At 35.9% G+C, this 23,378-nt stretch overlaps 1 protein-coding gene across 1 annotated transcript; it reads left to right on the top strand.

The window, feature by feature from the left end:
• Positions 1-8,773: 8,773 nt before the first annotated feature.
• LOC306885615 (transcription factor 19-like) lies at positions 8,774-14,701 on the top strand (the record flags this gene model as incomplete). The annotated part of the gene is made up of 3 exons (XM_079442264.1): positions 8,774-9,065; positions 10,744-11,680; positions 12,713-14,701. The coding sequence occupies 3 exons, from the start codon at positions 8,774-8,776 to the stop codon at positions 13,047-13,049; spliced, it is 1,566 nt and encodes a 521-aa protein (XP_079298390.1). The 3' UTR covers positions 13,050-14,701.
• Between the last annotated feature and the right edge of the window lie 8,677 nt (positions 14,702-23,378).

The following is a 23,378-nucleotide window of genomic DNA, read 5'->3' as shown; positions in this document are numbered from 1 at the left end:
CGCTTCTGATGCGATCCTTTATTCCTACTCATTTGAATATATTTTATAGCAGGTTTGAGCTCGCAGAAATTGCGAAAATCATTGACATTTATTCAGGAGGAATGATTCGCAATAAGACACATCTAAGTGGGGTCTAGGGGTGCTGAGTTCAGGAAAATTCAATATTCATATTCATAATATCTAATATGGTTTCATTATGTAGATTTGCATCATTTGTGATTGACTCACTTTTGTAAGTACAGTTGAGTTGGCATAAAACACATCCATATTTCCAGCTGGAACAAGGCTATTTTGCTTCTGCAATTTTACTAAAAGCATTGCAAATTTTTTTTAATTGAATAATTCCAAATATCTTTTTCATACCATACACTCTTAAAAATATTTTTTTTGCCGGCATTGATGTTCCATGAGGAATCCTTAACATTCCTGGAACCTTTCAAGGTTCTTCATAGTGGAAAAAAGGTTCTTCAAAATATTATAATGTTTTAATAAACATTATAATATTATTAAAATATTATAATAAACGTCAATGAAAACTGATGACATTTAGTCTAGTTTTAGTCAATGAAATTTGCATTTTAGTCTCTTTTTAGTAATGCAATTCTATTTAACCCAGTCAATATAGTATAAGTACCTAGTAGCAGTGGCATACCGTGGGGGTTTAGTCAGGGCCTTCAGTAAGCTACTGCAAACTACATGTACACATCTTACACATCTCTGTTACAGCTAACGCTGCTATATGCATATAATGCACATACAAACAGGCTCCCAACAAACAATGACGGCTGATCAACTATTTTAATAGTAGGCTAGATTGGGGTGGGTTAAATGCAGAGTAAATTTCCCTACATGGTCAGTAAAAGTAATCCGCCAATACACAGGTCACTATGCACATTCATGTCACTCTAAAATGACGACGCGCCCAAAGCAGCAAAACTGTACAAACTCTGGACATCCACACACCGCACCACAGTATTATCAACACACCACATACACCTCCATAACAATGTGCATGATACAATACTCATCAAATAATAAAGCACTCACCTGTCACTTGTAAATAAAGTCCATGGGTCTGTCATTCCATGCTACTTTACTCGGATTTAAAACTAAACACAGCCAACAAAATAACTTGTGCTCGATGCTAGCTGTTAGCCACTCATAGTTGAAATCTTTGAAATGGCGCATAAAACCTTTGCTAGCCTTTGTTAGCGAATTCACTTTAGGTGTAAGTCTTCCTTTCTCAGTTATTCTCTTTTGTCTGCAAAAGAGCGCCTTGAAAAAGGCGATTTTAGTAGATCGGCTACCAGATCTGGTGTAGGCGCCGATGACTGCAGCTGTCATTTTCTTTTCGTTTACTTTCATGTTCGTACCTTGGAAATACCTTATTAAAGGAGCGGTCTAACGCTGGGGGTAGCACTGGGCATGTAGCTGGACCCAGAGGGCGGGCTGTCATTTAAAGTCAAAATTTGATTGGCTGATGATTCTGTCACTAATGCTTGTAACAAATCAGATGTGACGTCTTTCAACAAAAGGGTAGCACTAGTGCTGGCCGCAGACTTTTTTATGTAGGATATTCCAGTTCAGTCTCAACTAAACTAATCATAGGCAATTTAGTGGACATTACACAAATTAAAATGATACCTAAATAATCAATAAAAACATGTTTCACACAATTTAGTTTTTTATAGGGCCAGCAGAGAAGGCCCTGCTTCCCCTGACGGCCCACCACTGCGCTAGTAGTATAGACGAAACCAAAATTTTATTTTAGCCAAACCCATTTCAAACAAGGTTATGTTATTATATTATTGTTACCTTATAGACTTAAGAATACATACATGCCAGACAAGGAATACGCCCTGATTTGAATTTACAACATTTATTTTAGCAACCAAACATGTTAACATGTTTGTTGTCATCTTCTAAATAATGCAGCGAGTGGGGCTTGAGGAAGTGACCTGATGCAGCTCCAGAAGTGAGACACAGGAAACAGAAATACTGCAAAATAATAACAATAACGCGACTAAACGAGACGAAATGACATTTTAGCATAGTTTTTATTTTGTAAACTACATTTAGTCTCGTTTTTATTCGTCAACAATATTGCATTATATATTTAATTATAGTCATCGTCACATGACCAGCACTTACGTTGCGTCTCGTCTCGTTTTCGTCACGTGATAATGGTTCGTTAACGACGATATTTAGTCATAATTTTCGTTGACGAAAGCAACACTAGTTTTAAGAACTAACCACTGAAAGTTTCTTTGACAAAGCAAAAATGGTTCTTCTATGAAACTGTTGCAAAAATCAGCTTTATTTTTAAGAGTGTATAGTTCAAATTCTTTTTTAATGTTCTCACAGCACTTGATGTTTAGGTTAACGCTACTCGTTCCTACTGGATAGATGCGTTTATGCAGGTAAATGATGTGTGAGGAGGATTATGATGCAATATTAAAATGAGCTGAAGCTGGTGGGTGGAGTCTTACATCAGGGGCGTGGTTTAGCCTGTTGGTGAAATTGCTACCTCATGTTTTGATGGCTGGTGGACACACAGAGGGAAAATGGCAAAAAAGGACACAGGGTGTCAAAAAAAAAGCACAATTAAGACAAAATCCTTGCAAAAGATGTGAATTAAATTGCAGCTAATGTAAATACAGAGGTATGCAAAAAAAAGACAAAATAGTCAAATTACGAATTAAATTAACCCCTTTTTGCTTATAGTGAACCCTTTAGAGACTGCATTCAGAACACAGATAAACTGATTGTAATTTTAAAGTATTGTATAAAAAGTAAAAACAATAAGTTTTCTATATGTATTGAGATATTTCATGATCAAGCTCTAGATTTGTGACTAGCTAGCATTATTCTAAACTCCCATTGCTTCACTACAGAAATAGTTTTATTGCTTAAGGTTTGTTCTCATGTCACATGACTAAATGTGCTGTTATTGGGCCTTATGAAGCAATATTAGTGTGAAAGCAATGGGCCTCATTTATGAAGCATAAGCAAAACAGATTTCTTTGAGTATTGTTGGTAAAACCATTCACTCTCAGAAAAAAAAAATCTAAATCTGTCACTGGGGCACTCCTTTTTCACAAGGTACTAATATGTAACATTAAGGTACCAACATGCACCTTTTTGAAAAGGTACTGCTCCAGTGACAGCTTTTTTTCCTGAGAGCATTCTTACAGTCAAAGTTCAATTCACTGCTACATTTTATGTATCAATGGTCTTATGATTGATTTGCATAAATTTGCTCTGCTCATGTTTCAGGAATGAGGCTGGATGCACTCACACTCACACGCGCGTGCACACACACACACACACACACACGTATGTACGTACAGGGTAGTTGCAACAAACATACACACACACACACTTCTGTACATAGATGTATTGCATGTTAATGATCAATACTATCCAATGATTGCTGGATTCTCATGCATTTTTCTTCAAATAAGACACAGCCTCTAAAGAAATGAATGACATAAAAAAAACAAGAACACTTTACAGGGTTTCTGCAGGTCATAAAAATGGGTTTTAATTTGCTTTTCCACAAATTAAGGCCTTAAAAAGTCTTAAATCTGAGGCGAAATCTTAAATTCATAAAGTCGTGGCATTAAATGTTGCATACACTGCAAAATAAATAATATCTTTCTCAGTATTTTTGTCTTGTATTGCAGCTCAAATATCTAAACATTCTTAAATCAAGGTACATTTGCAAAAACCAAGCCTAGTTTTTTAAGGGATTGAACAAAATGAAGTGAGTTCATGCTTAAAACAAGAACAAATATGTCAGTTGGGTATAAAAACTTGCTTTTCCTTTGAATTAATTGAATTTTTCTGACACCATTGTCAGATGTTTGTTTTGTTTTAACTCACTTTAACTCACAACTCACTTAATTTTGATCATTATCTCTTATTAACTTATGTCATCTGCATCTCAAGTAAATATCTTGATTTATGACTCTTTACACATTTGCACTGGAAAAAAAGGACAGCAATTTTTTTTGTAGTTTGAAAGTAAGTTATTTCCAAAAAGGTAATAATCTGTTGTCAAACTTTAAAGTGATGCTAATAGAACTCATCGAAAGCGTCCTGGACATTAGAGAACATACTGATGAATTCCCTTCAATTTATAATTTATAATTAAAGTCTTAAATTGACCTTTGTGAAACCTGCAGAAACCCTGCTTTGGCACTGTTCTACTTTAACTGAATCTTTGCACTTGAGAATGATTTTGATAATGCAAAACTCAAGAAAAATTTCTCTGACACTATATTATTGCTATTTATCAATTATACTCTCTTTATATATGCGCTGATGTCATAGATCTACTATATAAGCAACTAAAAGCATTACAGAAGCATGCTGAACTAGAGGTTGCCTGTTAGAAATGAGATTTCATTGCATTGCATTACTTTGTCTCTGATGAGAAGTATTCTTAATGTCAGTGTTATTTTAGCAGCTAATATGAAAATGCTTTCGAATTTGGTTTATTTTGGTAAAAAATGGATGTCGGATTTATAATTATGCAATTTACAATCATGAACAGAAAACAGTTTTTGAGCGGTGCGCACATTTCCAATCCTCAGGTGTAACCGAGCACAACAAAATCAAAACTGGTCTTTCAAAAGAAATGGATATCATTTTTCTGTTTCTTACTAGGACAGAAATCATGTCTACAGTCAGCTGTATATACAGTTTTAGCTTGATTATACTTGAACAAATGCATTCACTCCTCAAAGTTCAGTGTGATTCAGATTTATAAAGGTCATTGCTTTTAAATGTGTTGAAATTTACATTTGCGTTTGGTGAAGTGAACTTTACCCTGAGCAGTTTGAGCTGGATAAATCATAATTCTGCATAAGAAAATGCACTTATCACACTGAAAAGTGACTAAAAAGATGTTTTTGGGTGGTACAGGAACCGTAGCAATACAAGTCCATCCTGCTCAGGTTTGATCAGTGGTTTACACAGATGCTGGCATCACATAATTAATCGAGCTCAGGAGTGTGTGCTTTCTTCATCGATTTATGCTGATTCATTGTTCAATTGATCTTTTGTCAGTTTACATGCAAGGGTTCTCAGGAGAAAGGTTTCTCGAAGTGCTTTATTCATCTAAGAAAAGTTGTGATTGTGAATATGCTTTGTAACATTACGGTGTTTTCCTCATTCAGACTAGCACCTCTCACAGCTGTATTTGCCTGATAAATAACAGACTTCCATAAAACCATGAATATTAACAATACTTCACAGTTATGTACAAAGTATGGTGCAGAGGATCTTGTTTTTAGCTGCTTTGTTAATTTAGTATTACATATGGCTTCATAGTTTGACTTCAAGCACAACTTTAGTTCAACTTTGATTTGCTCTCTTGAATGAAAGATGAAAATAAAACTTTGACTTTAAAAGTCCCATGGTTGGTGTTCTTGTCTTTTTTTATTCAGTGATGCATAATTATTACTATTCAGAAATTCTATGAACCTATGAATCATTTAGGCATTACTAATATTTATTTATATCTTAATTTATTGAATGCTAAACACATCAAAACTTTACAGATATAACATAATTGTTATAACTGTAATCTGATTATGAGCATTACATGTAATCTGGATTACGTAATCAAAGTATATTTATGAGTACATTTATTACATTTGACAATATATATATATTTATATATATCTGTATTCATTTTTTCATTTAATAATTATAGCATCAATGAAGAATGACAATGCAAAGAGTTTGTAACCATATTATCTTTATTTGTTAACGTAATCATTGTGTTTATTTAATACCTGTCACACTCTGTAATTATTAAATGTAATAATTATTAAATAAAAAATTTAATACAGATATAAATATATATATTTATATATATACTGGTATATATATATATATATATTTATACAGTATCTCACAGAAGTTAGTACACCCCTCACATTTTGTAAATATTTTATTATATCTTTTCATGTGACAACACTGAAGAAATTACACTTTGCTATAATGTAGTGAGTGTACAGCTTGTATAACAGCTAAATTTGCTGTCCCCTCAAAATAACTCAACACACACCCATTAATGTCTAAACCGCTGGCCACAAAAGTGAGTACACCCCTAAGTGAAAATGTCCAAATTGGGCCCAATTAGCCATTTTCTCTCCCCGGTGTCATGTGACTCGTTAGTGTTACAAGGTCTCAGGTGTAAATGGGGAGCAGGTGTTATCGCTCTCCCTCTCTCATACTGGTCACTGGAAGTTCAACATGGCACCTAATGGCAAATAACTCTCTGAGGATCTGAAAAAAAGAATTGTTGCTCTACATAAAGATGGTGTAGACTATAAGAGGATTGCCAAGACCCTGAAACTGAGCTGCAGCACGGTGGCCAAGACCATACAGCAGTTTAACAGGACAGGTTCCTCTCAGAACAGGCCTCGCATGGTCGACCAAAGAAGTTGAGATCACGTGCTCAGCGTCATATCCAGAGGTTGTGTTTGGGAAATAGACGTATGAGTGCGGCCAGCATTGCTGCAGAGGTTGAAGGGATGGGGGGTCAGGCTGTCAGTGCTCAGACCATACGCCGCACACTGCATCAAATTGATCCGCATGGCTGTCATCACAGAAGGAAGCCTCTTCTAAAGATGATGCACAAGAAAGCCTGCTTCAGTTTGCTGAAGACAAGCAGATTAAGGACATGGATTACTGGAACCATGTCCTGTGATCTGATGAGACCAAGATAAACTTATTTGGTTCAGATGGTGTCAAGCGTGTGTGGCGGCAACCAGGTGAGGAGTACAAAGACAAGTGTGTCTTGCCTACAGTCAAGCATGGTGGTGGGAGTGTCATGGTCTGGGGCTGCATGAGTGCTGCCAGCACTGGAGAGCTACAGTTCATGGAGGGAATCATGAATGCCAACATGTACTGTGACATACTGAAGCAGAGCATAATCCCCTCGGCAGTATTCCAGCGTGATAACGACCCCAATCACACCTCCAAGACGACCACTGCCTTGCTAAAGAAGCTGAGGGTAAAGGTGATGGACTGGCCAAGCATGTCTCCAGACCTAAACCCTATTGAGCATCTGTGGGGCATCCTCAAACGGAAGGTGGTGGAGCGCAAGGGGTCTAACATCCACCAGCTCTGTGATGTCGTCATGGAGGAGTGGAAGAGGACTCCAGTGGCAACCTGTGAAGCTCTGGTGAACTCCATGCCCAAGAGGGTTAAGGCAGTGCTGGAAAATAATGGTGGCCACACAAAATATTGACACTTTGGGCCCAATTTGGACATTTTCACTTAGGGGTGTACTCACTTTTGTGGCTAGCGGTTTAGACATTAATGGCTGTGTGTTGAGCTATTTTGAAGGGACAGCAAATTTACACTGTTATACAAACTGTACACTCACTACTTTATATTATAGCAAAGTGTAATTTCTTCAATGTTGTCACATGAAAAGATATAATAAAATATTTACAAAATGTGAGGGGTGTACTCACTTCTGTGAGATACTGTATATATCTGTATTAATTTTTCATGTAAATGTAATGTAATACATAATTGTAATTAAATGTAATAATTATTAAGTGAAAAAATTAATACATATATAAATATTATATGTATTATTTTAAGTGTTACATTTAATAATGACAGCGTGTGACAGTTATTTAATAAACTCAATGATTGTGTAAAAAAATATATATAAAGATGATATGGTTAAAAACTCTTTGCATTGTTATTCTTCATTGACGGTCTCCTTGACAGCATGGACGGAAGTGGCGTTGATTTTCGCGCAAGGAAACTCGTCCTGCTCTCGGCGCGCCAAATTTCAAAGCACTTCCTGGGGAGAGGAGGCGATAAGATTTACCACGGAGCGCAAATAAAAGACTTGCGTAGCGTTTTACAAAACATATACCTTCATATTTTAGGTATGTCATGCTTTTGTAAGTGCTTTCTCATCGAAATGTTCGACGAAATGAAATGGTTGCGTTTGTAAAGCAGCTGTTTTCGGCTCGCTTTGTGTGAATGTGTTTCTATGCGCCAGCGAGCACTGCTCTGCTACACAAGCCGTGCATTTCCTTTAGCGACTCTAGAAATGACGATATGTCTGCTTTTTCTACATGCTTTGCACTTTTTGAAGCTGCTTTGCCACTGTTTCTAAGCTAGCATTCGTGTATCATGTATAGTTTTGGAAGGAAGCCTATAGGCTACAATGCGTAGTGTATGTACTGCTGTCTAACTTTGGTATTTGTGCATGCTATTATATGTCAATGTATAGATATGTATGTGTTGTTGGAGCAAAGCCATGTAACACGTTTGTGTATCACATGTATTTAATATATTAAAAATATTTCTTACATGCCTTCCTTTATTATATTTTGTAATAAAGAGTAATGCATAAAATTTAAATATTGAAATGTTTAGTATAATATAGTCATATGTTATACTGTAATATGCACTTATATAATAATGTATAATTAATAACACTAATGGCACTAAATCCCTGTATTGTTCTGTTTTACAGAATGAAGACCATCTGGCCACTACAAATCCACTTTTAATATTTCATCCACCTGTGCTGCAGCATTTTAGTTTGACCTCTTAATATTTTAATTTTTTAGCATGTAATTTAATTTACTGGGCGTAATACGCTTTTAAAAGGGTCATATTTGAGAGGAGGGTCTTCGATGGAGGACGTTTATCTCGGTGTTATGTGAGAGGCTGTTTGCCGGCTGTGTTGTGGTTTTTCCTGCACAGTTATTTGTGGGATGTCAAAATGTCGTCAGGAGTCCAGCCGTGTTTTCAGTTGTTGAGGATTGGATTGTCTGACACAAACAATAGTAACGTTCAGGGAAATGCTTCGTCAGACTCTGTCCGTGACCTGTACACTTTCTGGCCTGCACTGGCCCAGTGTGTGTTTCGTTTGGGACGGGACACAGAGCTGTGTGACGTCACCCTGGAGTCCATGATTGTGTCCCGTATCCATGCAGAGCTCCATGTGGAAAGAGAAACTGATGCCTCTGGAGAAGAGAGCTGGAAAGTTCAAGTGAAGGATCGCAGCAGTTATGGTGTGTATTGCACATATATATTATTCATTTATTATATTGACGTTAATGTATTTTTATATATATACTAAGCAATTATATATGTATGTGTGTATATCAGTGGGGATTTCTTTAAAACTGCAAGGGAAGCTCAGCTTCCCCTATAATGTTAAAAAATGAATGGTCAAATATGTACTATTGGGTTAACATTTTATTGACTAAAAATGCGTTAGAACACGTTCATCTCGAAGACAAGTTCGTTCAGAATCAGCTACATGAAGCAGGTCGATTTCCTTCTCATACATTCCCACAGCATCAGTGTATTTCCCTGTTTTAGCCTAGAGTCCATTGAATTCTATGGGGCTGCTTAGAATCTAGACGGTCATTGGATAAATGCTGCGCTTATGCCACGCCCACTGACGCTCAGCGTCTCTGCGGTGAATGGAGGAGTGGGCGGGTCTGGACGCCGGGCTTCTGCGTGATGATTGGAGGGTCTGTCGAAAGACTGCATCTCCTTTTGATTGACAGTGATTTTGTCCTATAAGAAGTCGCTGACGCTGAAGCTATTCGAGCTCAGTCCCATAGAGGATTTTACAAGAATAGTCGAAAGACAAACGGCTGCAACCTGTTTCTTGGTATTTGCTTGGCGAAATTGCTAGCCAACTTTCATCATACATTTCATACAATTATACACCACATTCCTTGTTTCGGTTTAACCTAATTCCCACGTTTCCTCCGTCAAGTTTAATCTTTTTTAGATCGTTTGTTCATTCATTCGTTCATTCATACAGTAGGCTAGGCTAGCTAGCAAACTGCACACGAGGAACGTAGGGCAGAATTTACGTATAAATAAATTGACAATTTTTACGATGTAGGCTGAAAATGAGCTTCCCTTCTTTGAAAGAACAGCAGCCGCCACTGGTGTGTGTGTGTATATATATATGAGTCGGACGTGTAATCCGAAGGTCGCGGGTTCGAGTCTCAGGTCCGGCGAGAGTGTAGGACAGGTGGAGGGACTGAATGTATTAAATTCCGAGTAATTCTGCCATACTTGGCCACACATCACTTCATACACACACACACACATATATATATATATTAAATTTATAAACATATTGAAATGGTCATTATCATTGTCATTGGACTTATGCCTCTATAGTTCTCTATATTTATAATTACATATGTATAGATATATAGTTCCAACTATATATATATATATATATATATATATATATATATAAAATAAGTGATTTATGTTTTATTTAAACTCAAATGCTTTGTGAATGTGTATATCATTGTATTTATAATATATATATATATATATATATATATATACACATACAAATTTAGATAACTATTTTAATGATTATTTCTCTCTATATATTTTTTTTATTAAACCATATATAATGGGTGTTTATGTATGTATAATTTTTATCTTTATATACACACGCAAACATAAACAATACATATAGACATTAAATTAAAAAACAATCAAATTTACAAAACAGTAAGTTTAATAAAAATATGAATTGTGATTTCAATGTTTAAATACATAAATATTATTTATTATTTTTATTGAAGCGTCATAAATGTGTGTGTGTGTGTGTATATATATATATATATAATACAAATGCAATATTTAATAGAATCTTGTTGAAATTTGTTTTTTTTTTCTTCTAAAGTTTCTCTTTTTTTCCCTCAGGCACATGGGTAAATGACATGCGCCTCCAACAAGGGGTCTTAAAGGAAATCTTTGATGGTGACACGCTCACCATCGGTGGCCAATCAGGACGGGCTAGTCCAGAGTTCTACTTCCTCTTCCAGAAAGTACGGGTTCGTCCGCTGGACTTTGATGCCATCACTGAGCCCAAAGCAGGTTCGTTTTCATCTGACATAAAGAACCGGATCAGAACGGGCTTGGACCGTAAACCGGACCCAGCTCTGGACATCTCAAAGCTGTCCATCAAGAGAGCCACGGTTATCCTCAACTCCATCGGCAGCCTGAGCAAGATGAACGGCAGCTGCTGGACCTTCAAGAAGAGCGAAAATATAAGCACCTTAAATACGCCGGCGTTCACCTCTCTGGCCCCGCCCACGACTCCGCCTCCTTTCCAGGCCGTTGGTGAGATTTCATCCAAGTCTGTCCCGCCGTCCTCAAAGAGCCGACGCAAGTCTGCCCACACGGTTCTGCTGGAGGACGACAGTTCGGACGATCCGGCGAACCGCAGAGACCTGGAGGACGGACGGAGGGGAAAAGCCAAGAAAAGACGCCGGCTTTACAAATCAGAGTCAGAGGTGTTTCAGCCCCCTCTACCCAAACTAGAGCAGAACTGCCGCTCACAGATTGACGTGAGCAGACACACCAGCAGCAGCAGTTTCAATGTGCCGCCCAACCGGCAGTTCAGTCATATCCTGAACATATCGAGTCACACCAAAGGCAACGGCATCAGTGTGACGCCCCTCCGCCCACAGAAGCCCTGCTTGTCTGGTCCTGGCAGGAGGCTGAGGGCAAACAGCTCTCCCGTATTCACCTCCCTCGGGATGGGAAGTGAGAATTACAGCCTGACCTCCCCGTCAGCGAGGATGAGCAAGACTGAGAAGGCCAGGCGAGTGATTTCTCGCTTTCAGGCCTCGACTGGGTGAGTGATACTTGAAAGTTACACACGGATTCTCACAGTCATAAAGAACCTGGAAAAAAACAGGATTCTGAGGCCCACATGTCTATACTAAAATCAAATAAAAATATATTAAAGGATAGGCATTAATATTTCCAATAGTTTCTCATTTCTAATAATTAATCTAATTAATTGTATTTATGAATATGAAATATAGAATTTGTGATTTCCAGGCCTGGGAAATTTTGAGAAATTATTAACACTAAATCTTTATTCTGAAATCTTTATTATATTCTAAATATTATAAAGCTAGTTAATATTTCTGATCGTATATTTTTTAAATTCATTATTCCATTTGTTAAAAATGAAATATCAGGGAATTTGTGATTTTCAAGGCCTGCAAAATATATTGTAATGAATAAAACCTTTTATTTGATAGAAAAATGAAATAAAAACCTAATCTAAAAACAATTTTATTCTATATTATATGTATATCCTTTAAAGTCATTCATATTTCTAATATTGAGTATATTTTTATAATTAATTGTATTAATATAAAATATCAGGGAATTCTATAATAAACCTTAAACATATTAGAAAAAATATTTATATAAAATTTAAAGTCAATAATACTTATAAAAAGAATATTTTTGTAATTAATATCAGGGAATTTGTGATTTCTAAGCCTGGACAATTTATGAAAATTAATGAAATCATTATTCTAATATAAAGATATTCTAAAATAAATATGTGAAAAAAACTGTAAAAATAAGTCATTGAAATGACTTCAGAAATATGTTTTATGCATTAATAGGATTTATAAATATAAAACATCAGAGGATTTTTTACTTCCAAACCTGAATAATAGGGAAATTAATTAAAAAAAAAAGTTGTTCTTAAACAGCAAAAATCTAAAAAAAAACAAAAAACAATTATAATTTAAAAAAGTATGAAAATATAATTTATAAATATAAAGTCATTCAAATTTCTAATCAGTGGTGTATTTTGAATTAATTGCATTTATTAATGCACGATTTTACTGATTTTTCTCTGTAGGCGTCGACGTGGAAGGCCTAGAAAACACCCGTTGCCACAGCCTTCCCTGCTGTCTCCCTCTTCATCATCCTCCTCTAGCTCCACCTCTTCCTCCTCCTCGTCATCATCATCCTCTGAAGATGAAGATGAAGAGGTGGCGGTATCTCAGGGCATGGAGCCCTGCGCAGCGGCTCACTGTCGTCTCCCGCAGCAGGACACAGTGCAGTGGATCCAGTGTGACGACTGTGACGCATGGTATCACCTCGACTGCTTACCACACAACCACAACCGAGACTCGCTGCTCTTAGACCCCAGCGCAGACTTCCACTGCGGCTGCCACCGCGCCAGACACCGCTGAGGACCGGCTCAGCTTCCTCTCCTTTAAGGCTTTTTGATTAACCAAATGCTCTGATATTACAATCAGATTCACAGGACTGGCAGATATGTTGCTTCCTGGCATTCACAGTGCAAGTCTCTGTGATGATGGCGAGTTGATGTTTTCTGCTCTGGTGCTAATTGCTTTGAACGGTGATTTGAACTGATTTGGATGAGATGAGGGTGTTGGATTTGCACAGCAGCTTCAAGAGCATCCAAACACGCTGCATCCCATTACAACACTGGATGCTTTCTGACTGCTTCTGATATATATATATATATATATATATATTCAATATACCCAAGAATGAAATCTTCAAAATGCTAAAAAAATCTAAATAAGTATGAATATGAAAATGGGAGTTTATATTTTTAGAAGAATGGATGAATTGAGTCTTTGGATTCAAATATTGAGGAGGATTTCGCTGGGCTTTAACTAGATACTGGTTGTTAAACATGCTTTGCCAACATATTAGCTGGTATATAATATCTTATCATTGAATACTGTATGTTTGCAAATGGGCAATGAGGATATATAATATGCTGTCTTATTCAAGGGTTTCAAAAGCATTACTGGGACTTTTTTGTAATTTCAGAACATTTAATAACAGCTAAACCTTAATTCACTCCGAACATTTCTATGGTCATTTTTTCATAGGAATAGTTCACCCAAAAATGAACATTTGCTGAAAACTTACTGGCCTGTAGGCTGTTTCTTCATGTGAACAGATTTGGAGAAATTCAGCAGTTCATCACTTGGATCCTGAATGGGTGCCGTCAGAATGAGAGTCCAAACAGCTGATAAAAACATCACAAGTAATCCACACCACTCCAGTTCATCAGTTAACACCATGTGAAGCGAAAAGCTGTTTGTAAGAAACAAATCTGTCATTAGAGCATTATAACTTTAAACCATTGCTTCTGGCCAAAATACCAGTCAATAATCCATAACACTTCCTTCCAGTGATAAAGTCTATCCCCTGTTGTCTGTCACGTCAAAATCCACCCACATATTTGTTTTGAACTGTTTTTGCTTGTAAATGGTGCTTGATTTGTGCATTTTTCTCTCACGATTTAGACAAGACAACTCAATAACAGCAACATTATGAAAAGAGGACTTGTATTTTAGCTGGAAGCAGCTGTTTGAAGTTAAAACATCTTGATGGATTTGTTTCGTACAAACACTGGAGTGGTGTGGATTATTGTGATGTTTTTATCAGCTGTTTGGACTCTCATTCTGACGGCACCCATTCACTGCAGAGCATCCATTGCTGAGATAGTGATGTAATGCTAAATTACTCCAAATCTGTTCTGATGAAGAAACAAACTCATCTGAGGGTGATGACATTTTCAGTACATTTGAATTTTTGAACGAATATTCCTTCAAGCTTGACATTTGATTGCACACATCATTGGCGGTTGGTTTTTGTAATGTGGCCTGTTATTAACACAAGCTTTGTTTCTGATCTCGACTAACCCTGTGTAGCTGTATCTGTCTATAAGAATAGAATCTCTGGTATGAATGTTAAAAGAGACTTTGCCTGTCTTCACTTTAACTCAACATTCTAGAAATGACAAATGACTCTTGTCACAATGTTTGTCTTGTTGGGAATCAAGGGCTGAATAAAGAATTCTATATTTAAATATGATCTGCCAGCTGTTTGTATAGAGTGCAGCGAGGAGCTGTTAGTAACTGTGGGACACCTTTGATAAGTGCTGTGTTCTTGTGTAGTAGGAAAACTGAACTGTCGGTATAAATATAAATGTGCTATTATAGCAATAAGATAATATGTCAAGCATTTCTCAGTTTCACAGTCTTACATGATGCATGATTTGAACGAAAGCATGATGTATTCATTTTTCATCTGCATTTAATATATTTAAATATCGTTTATTAACATCTATTATTTTAAACAGTTCTTTTGAATTTTAAAATTCCATGATTATAATACTTTTTTTTTTTTCTCTCTCTTTGCTGGTCCTGCATTCTTGCTCCAGCACACCTGGCTGTAATTTTCAAGTAAACCTCAAGACGTTAATTAGCTGATTCAGGTGTGTTTCATTAGAGCTGGAAAGTTGCTCTCCTTGACCTGCAGGAGGAGCCCAGATTTAATGCACTCTACAAAATGCTGGATTAAATACAACCCAGTGCAGGTAAATATTGGACAGAACACATGCGGGGTTGTTTTCAACCAACAGTTGGGTTAAATGTTTAACCCGACCTTCTGGGCAGTAACTCATCCATATTTTACCCAGCGCTGGGTTGTATTTAATCCAGCATTTTTTTGGTAAAAGATCTATCATTTTTGTTATATGAACTACAATCTAAGTAGCACAAAAAGTAGCTAGCTTTAAATACTACCCCCTTAAAATTGATAATGTCTAGGAGGTCTTAATCTTAATTAAAATTATGCATATATGTCGTAATTTAAAAAAATTTTATATAATTATAATTTTAATGATCAATTTAAATTTCCCACATTTAGTGCAACCTTTTTATTGCATTTTTTTTTTTTTAGAAAAAAATAAACGTATTAAATTATGTTAAATGTTTATTGCTATAAAAATAACAAGAGCACAAATATTTATACTTTCAACTTTGGTAACAGGTTTGCAAATACAATATTTGTACTTGTACACGGAAATAAGGGAACATTACATGCATATAAATCATAACCTAAAATCCCAATATTGAAAACAGTTAACATGTTATTTCTCAACCACGCTTAGTTTATTTTAAACAAATGTTTTCTTCGGCATACAGCTTAACCGGAGTGCATTACTGCTGTTGTTCTGTTCTCAATCTATACAGATGGATGGTTTGTCAGGTGAAATCCAGTACAATTCCTCTGACCTTTATGAAGTCTGTGACCTAAATGTCTGAATCACCTATTGTCACTTCACATCCCGTCACATTTGTCCATTCCCTGAGCGTGGCTGTTGGTCTGGGAGGCATTTGTAACACTCTGTGGCTTTGAGGTCAGTGGAGACTCATACCTGAGCCTGTCTCTCTGATGGATGGCTTGTATTAACTGTTTTCTGCTCAGATAAAGCAAAACGCATCAAGTGCTGTGAAATTTCAATAATGCTGCCTATTTTGGGCTTCTGTAGGTGTGCATCTGCTTTGATCCAATAAATACAGCCTTGATGAGCAGAAGAGACTCCCTTAAAAAACATAAAAAATCTCAAACTTTTGAGCGGCAGTGTATATGTGTGTGTGTGTATGCTTTTATACACTTGTGCATAAAAGCTATATCATATATACTTTGTTACTCTAAATTACATATTAATTGTATGATTTGCCACTTGATTTGATATTAACATTCTCTATATTAAATATAGTCTATTATTTAATATTAAACTCTGTATCATATATATATATATATATATATATATATATATATATATATATATATATATATATATATATATATATATATATATAACTATCATATATATACTTTACTATAATAAATTGCTATAATAAACTCTCTCTATATGATTTTAATCTTTGAATGTTAAAATATATACAAATGTATATATAACATAGGCTATATAAAAATATATATCTATATAAATATACTTAGTTCTAAATTATGTTAATTGTGTGTGTGTGTGTGTGTGTGTGTTACCTTTTTTTGGAACTTCAACCTGAGCATAATTACCAATTAATTTCTATAATGTCTCTCAAGAGAATAATTATAATTTTTTACATTTAATATTTAATGCTAATTAATAAAGTCAGTAATAATGATATTTATCAAATAATAATGAACTAATTTTAAAAATAACCTGCATAATGCGTTTGCACTGCAGAATAATCTGTTAATGTTATTTATGTCTGTTTTTCACCAGTCCATACTACTCTAGTGACCGTATTCGTGAAGGTATGGACTCACCTTGCCATGTCAACCTGGCATCTGTGCACGTTATGAAGGAGAGGTCAAACAGAGGTGTGAGATCTGCTCAGGTTCTTCCTAATGAGGGCATGATTGCAGTCTGACTGTGTTGCCATGGCGATGCTGTTTGCAGTCAATGGAAGTCTGTGGCAGAGACTGAAGCAGCAGAGAGAGACTGATGCTGAACACTGCTGCTACTAACTCTGATGAAGCTAGCAGTGATGAAGCGAGATATATTGGTTTACAGAGGAAGATTAATCAACACGCTGACCAGTCCGAGTGTGCGTGTTTATGTGGTTTATGAGGACACACATTTGTATAATGACATGGGTATGACAGAGGTATTACAATATGAAGGTGGTTTATGAGGACACTGCCTATGTCCCCGTAGTTCAAAAGGCTTAAAAAACATACCAAATGGTGTTTTTTTTTAAATCTAAAAATGCACAAAGTCTCCTGTGAGGGCTAAGTTTAGGTGTAGGGTTGGTGTAGGGCAATAGCACACACAGTTTGTTCAGTATAAAAACCATTACGCCTATGGAGAGTCCCCATAAACCACAAAAACCAACATGCGCGCGCGCGTGTGTGTGTGTGTGTGTGTGTGTGTGTGTGTGTCTTCCTCTGGCCAGCAGAGGTCAGTGTCGGCCCGAGGCCTCAACACTGCTGCATTATCTCTATCTATCTATCTATCTATCTATCTATCTATCTATCTATCTATCTATCTATCTATCTATCTATCTATCTATCTATCTATCTATCTATCTATCTATCTATCTATCTATCTATCTATCTATCTATCTATCTATCTATCTATCTATCTATATATATATATATATATAAAGAAAAAAATAATTATATATATATATATATATGTGTGTATGCATGTATGTTTATTTAGTATTTTTAATAAATAAGGATAGAAACAGTTTTTGTTTTTCTTTCAGTATTACATGACTTTTATATAACATGAAATAACTATGTTTTATATAAAGAAATACACATAAATAATGTGAATTATTTTATATTATAATGTATTAGATACATGAAACAGTATATAGCTGTGTTTTGAAACCCCACATACCATTTTTTCCTTTTCAGAAAACACAAAAATACAGATTTGGTCAACTTTGTTACAAATATAGTTTTGAAAAATGTATGTGAAAACTAAAGCATTGGAAAACTCACTTCTCAGTACATTGTCTACAAGCAGCCTTGATGTTTTTTGCAGAATCTTACGGTTATATTCATTATTGATTAAAATGGATAACAGATGTTCTAGCCTAGCGTGCTGCTTAAACATGCAATGTAATGTATAATGTAGATTTGAATGCAGACACACAGCGCGCCTGACAGTTTAAAGCGTGATGGACTGCAGCCAGATGCTTGGGTTATCTGAACACACTCTGCTTCAGATCATCTGAGTGATTGACAGGGATCTAATGGGATCATAGTGCGTGGAGACACTTGAAAAGTCATCTGTTTTCTACTGACCCAGAGTGGGTGGGTGGGCTGCCAGCACAGAAAACTCCAGAAACAACTTTAACTCAACAGCAACCTCCGGGCGAAAGCGCTCAGGGCAGCTTTATGGACACAGCCTCTCTGCAGCAGTCAGGCCCTGAATGAAACATTAGTTTGGCTGCTAGTTTGTGTTATAAATGATGCAAATGAGGGTCTGTGCTACCTGCATTAGAGCAGTTTTATTCATTTTTTTCTACTAAATCGACAGGCCTACAGTAACACTACAAGTAATACATTTTAAAAACACATTCCTGTGGAATATTTAAACACGTTTTTCATTAAAGCTTCACATAGGCCGAAAAAAAGTCTGTTAATACTTCAATTTACATCAGTTTTATTATTCTCCCAGACCTTTGAGAATTGAGGTCAGTGCGAAGAACTTAAACAAGGTAAATATCACATTTTATCGTCCATTTACAAGCAAGCCATACTTATTAATGTATTTAACACTTAACAGCAAAATACTGTAAGCACAACTAATTTGACCGTACTTTCAAACGCAGAAGTATGCATATTTTCTATGAAAGTAGCCTACGATACTTACGATTAGCATACTTGGTTGCGCTCTGCTAAATACAGACGAAACACTATCATCATTTCTCAAAAGAGACAACGTTATCGGTTTCAAGGTGGTAGTCGCATACTAAATCATACGTTAAATTAAAGTAATACTGTTTGTATGTACTATATAACAGTGTTTGACCACGTTTTTAAACGTTCTTGGAAGTTCCGTTGTAACAAGCTGGTAATTTGCATAGGCTACATCTTTCTTAACTGTACCACCAGGTTGAAATTACAAAAATTATGCTTGTTACATGTGCAGAAAATAGTTTGTGCTCAAAATGAGCTAAAAATGCGAAACAATAAATCCTTCAAATAAGCTTAAACATAACATTTGCTGTTTACTGTATGCAGTAGACTATATTTAGTTGAAAATGAAAACGTTAAATATAGTTAGAAAATGTTAAAATTAGTGCTGACAAACGATTAATCACGATTAATCGTGAATAATCGCTTCCAAAATAAGTTTTTGTTTACATAATATATGTGTACTGTGTTTATTTATTATGTATATATACAAACAAATGCATGTATGTATTTTGAAAATATTTACATATATATTTACATTTATATTCTTATATTTTATATTATATATAATTATATTTAATATATAAACATAACATATGGTGGGCCGTCAGTCAGGGCCAGCAAAGTCTTCTCTGCTGGCCTAAACACTATCAGAATTAGTTTTAATATATTTTTCCTTGAATGTGTATTAAATTATTTACAATAGTCTGTTTTCTTAATTTCATAGCTTTTCTCTTGGTTGCACTGCTTCCATTGGCGTATATTTATATTAGAGCTCTTATCCAATCGTGTTGCCAGGGTCAAATAAATCTGCCTAAGGCCTTCAGAATCAGCAGTGCAGGCGTCTGTAGCTTAACATCAACAGCAATGAAATCGTTGCTTTAACCAATCAGATTTCGAGTTGGCAGTTCCAGGGCCATCTAGCAGACTTACGATAACGTCAGCATTTTCTCATCCTCAGAGCGCACTAGTCAAAGCTAGCAAACAGCATCACTTTAAATCAATGTTTTCACAGTATTATTACTGTTTCTCACCTTATATGCTGTGTACAGCACATTCTGAAAAATATTTGCCTTCTGTAAATCTAAATACTAAAGTACTAAATGACCACGGCGAAAAACAACCAGACGCCACTGAAGGCCTAGGTGTGAAATGCACGGCCCACTGCTATGCATGCATGTGTTTGTATTTATACATGCATAATTAATATACACAGTATACACACATATATAAACAAAAACTTTTATTTTGAATGCGATTAATCGCGATTAATCGTTTGACAGCACTAAAATATAATGCATTGTTGCATTTTATTTTTTGTGATGTTTGTGTAAAATCATACTTTTGTTAAAATACTGTTTTGATCTGTTTGCAATGCTTAGGCCTACTGTTTACTATTTTTCACAGTGATGTTTAGTAAATTGTAGCTTATTTAAATAACTTAGCGTTTGATCATTAATAATTAGCCTGCAAAACAAGTTAAAGTAACCCTCAACAAAAACTTACAAAAATGTATTGTCCCCCTTTTTATATATATATATATATATATATATATATATATATATATATATATATATATACTCAAATAATGAGAGATTTCAATTACATTTTTACCACTAAATTATTAAATGTCCCCCATTTCAGAAATTTGGTCACCTTTGCTGAAAACACTTTAACTACTTTAGCAACTGCACTGCAGCAACCTAGCAACCAATGTGGTGTGTTTTGCATGGGAAACAGCACTCAGATTGTCCTCTGAAAATACCCTGTTAAAGATTTTGTTACCCAACAAGAGAAAACAATCAAACTGATTTATCAATTAGACTTTTTGCACAGTGCATGTATTTGAGAAAACAAATCAAATTCAGGGAACCTGATGGAATTCATTTTGCTTTATTGATTGTATTATTGATATGGTTCTGCTGGCAGCGGTGATTTGATAGCACATGTTGAGGGCCACTGTGTTGGAGGGACACAGGTGTCCTCGTCTTGTGCTTCTGCAAATATCTCTCTCCTCCTCCAATCATGGCTGGGCTGATGCGAGCGGATGGATGATAGCTCCGCTGTGGAGACTGTTGAGTGGGTTCGATATCTGCCACATTACTCTTACTCATGCCTAAATTTCAGATCAGTGAGCAGGAAGTACGGGGGTGAATCTAAAGCTTTTATGTCCTATGCCGCTCACTTACACAAACCAAACTCTCTGGAGAATTCACGACAGGTGGCCACTCATTTCTCTCAAAGCATAAATATGTGTACAGGGTCATTTTCTATTCAAAATGACAGCAATCTTTTTCTTACACATTGTTGTCTAAAGGGTTTAATACGAAAACAACTTTTGTTACTTGGAAAAAAAAAGTGTCAGCTGGGGTGAAGGGTGGGTTATTTCATCTACACTGTAAAAAAAGTAAAACTTAGACTCCACCTCACTCATCATCTCAGTCGACCCCCACCCCACCACCATGCCCTGCCGGTGGAGGATGCCGCCGGTGCGTTGGTGGTTTCTCGCGCCGGGGCAGGATGCTCGGGTGAGCGCTGGCCCACTCTCGGCGGTCGCTTGGCGGGGCCTGGCCCTACTGGCCTTGCTGGGCCCCGGTTGGGGGGTGGGGGGCCCTTGGATCTCCGGGCCCAGGGCTCGGTCTGCCCTGGTGTGGTCGGCTGCCGGCGGAGCCTGCGGGCTTGCCGCCACGGCACCCTGGGGTGTCTATACTGTGGCTGTCGGATGTCCCACCTTCGGGCTCTCCTCTGCCCTTTTCTGGGTGGGGGCCGCAGTTGTCCCTGCGGTGGTTCCCCTGGGGGGCCTCCGGATGTTTGGGGCCTGGGTCTCTTCCATGCCTGCTTCATGCCTTGCGGGATGGGGCTGTTGTTCCCCACACACACACTATTAAACATTTACATGGAGGAACCTTATGAACACAAGCGCGCTCACACACACAGGTGTACACTCAAGCATTCACATTGGTGTAAAAACGGGTGCTCACAGACACACATTGTTCTGATCTGCTGTTGCTTCAAAACTTATTTTGTAATATTAGTTATGCGTGTTGCTCAATAACATTTAACATTTAGAATTTATTGTGATTCATACAGATGTTGGTTGTTGCTGCAGTTTCTCTGATGTTGTGTCTTCTGTTGTGTCTTCTGTTGTTTTCTCTTTTTGTCAGCAGGTATCGAAGCAAATTGTCTGTTTTTATTTTTTTTTCCTCTCTCTCTCTATCCCCCATTCTCTTTTTTTTTTCTCTCTCTCCCCCTTCTCTGTTGACTTTATCCACAATTTTTTTTTGTTTGTTTTGTTTTCTAATTCCTTTTTTTTATTTTATTCTTATTATTTTTATTATTATCATTATAATTATTATTATTTTTTTTTTTTATTATTATTATTTTTTTTTTTTTTTTTCTTTCTCTCTCTTGTTTTCTCTGTCCCCTGGTCTTGTCGGTCATAGTATGGTTAAATAAAAGGGTATATAAAATTTAATTAATTAATTAATTAATAATAATAAAAAAAAAATGTATAAAAAAAAAATATAAAAAAAAAAAAAAAAAGGCTGTGAATGATGATAGCATAGCTACACATACGTACTGTCATGTGTTATCTGTGTTACTGACAGGCCGGAAAAAAAAAAAAAAAAAAAAAAAAACTTGATGTACTAAAAAATTAATAATAATAAAAAATAATAACTATAAGACACACACACACACACACACAAAACAAAAAGTATTAAAAATGACAAACACCACACAAAACTTGCTGAATTTTTTTTTTGTCTCAGACCTAGATTTTAAATCTTAAAATATAAAAAATAATTTTTAATGAATTATTATTACATTATTAAAACAATGATATAAATAAAGTGACATAAATATGAGCCATTTCAAAATCAAGTGTTATTTATATCAAATAACGACAGTCTTTAAGTCACACATTTCTATCTCAGCCAAAAATAAAATGGCATTTCATTTTTTTCAGAAGTTGGTGAATGTCTGTTCATTAGTGTTCATCACATCTATGTCCATGGTGAGCATATCTTCAGATGAAATGATCTGTGAAGGATACAAAGAAAAATCAAGGTAAATAACACTTTTTTTATTGTTTTTTATTTTGTAAAATTGCACAAAAAGCATTCACACTACCAAAAAAAAAAAAAACCCAACAACAACAAAACATGACAATTCTCACATGATCTCTGCTGGACATTATTACTGGACAAATTAAATACAACTTATTTTCCAGAAGTCATTGCCCATATGTGACAAAACACCTGTTTTTTATGAAATCTTGAGTTTATCTCTCTAAAATTAATGTGCTG

The sequence above is a fragment of the Barbus barbus genome (genome assembly GCF_936440315.1).
Source record: "Barbus barbus genome assembly, chromosome: 19".
In the NCBI taxonomy this organism is placed as follows: Eukaryota; Metazoa; Chordata; class Actinopteri; order Cypriniformes; family Cyprinidae; genus Barbus; species Barbus barbus.
The sequence above is the reverse complement of the archived record's forward strand: the minus strand, read 5'-3'. Positions and strand labels throughout refer to the sequence as shown.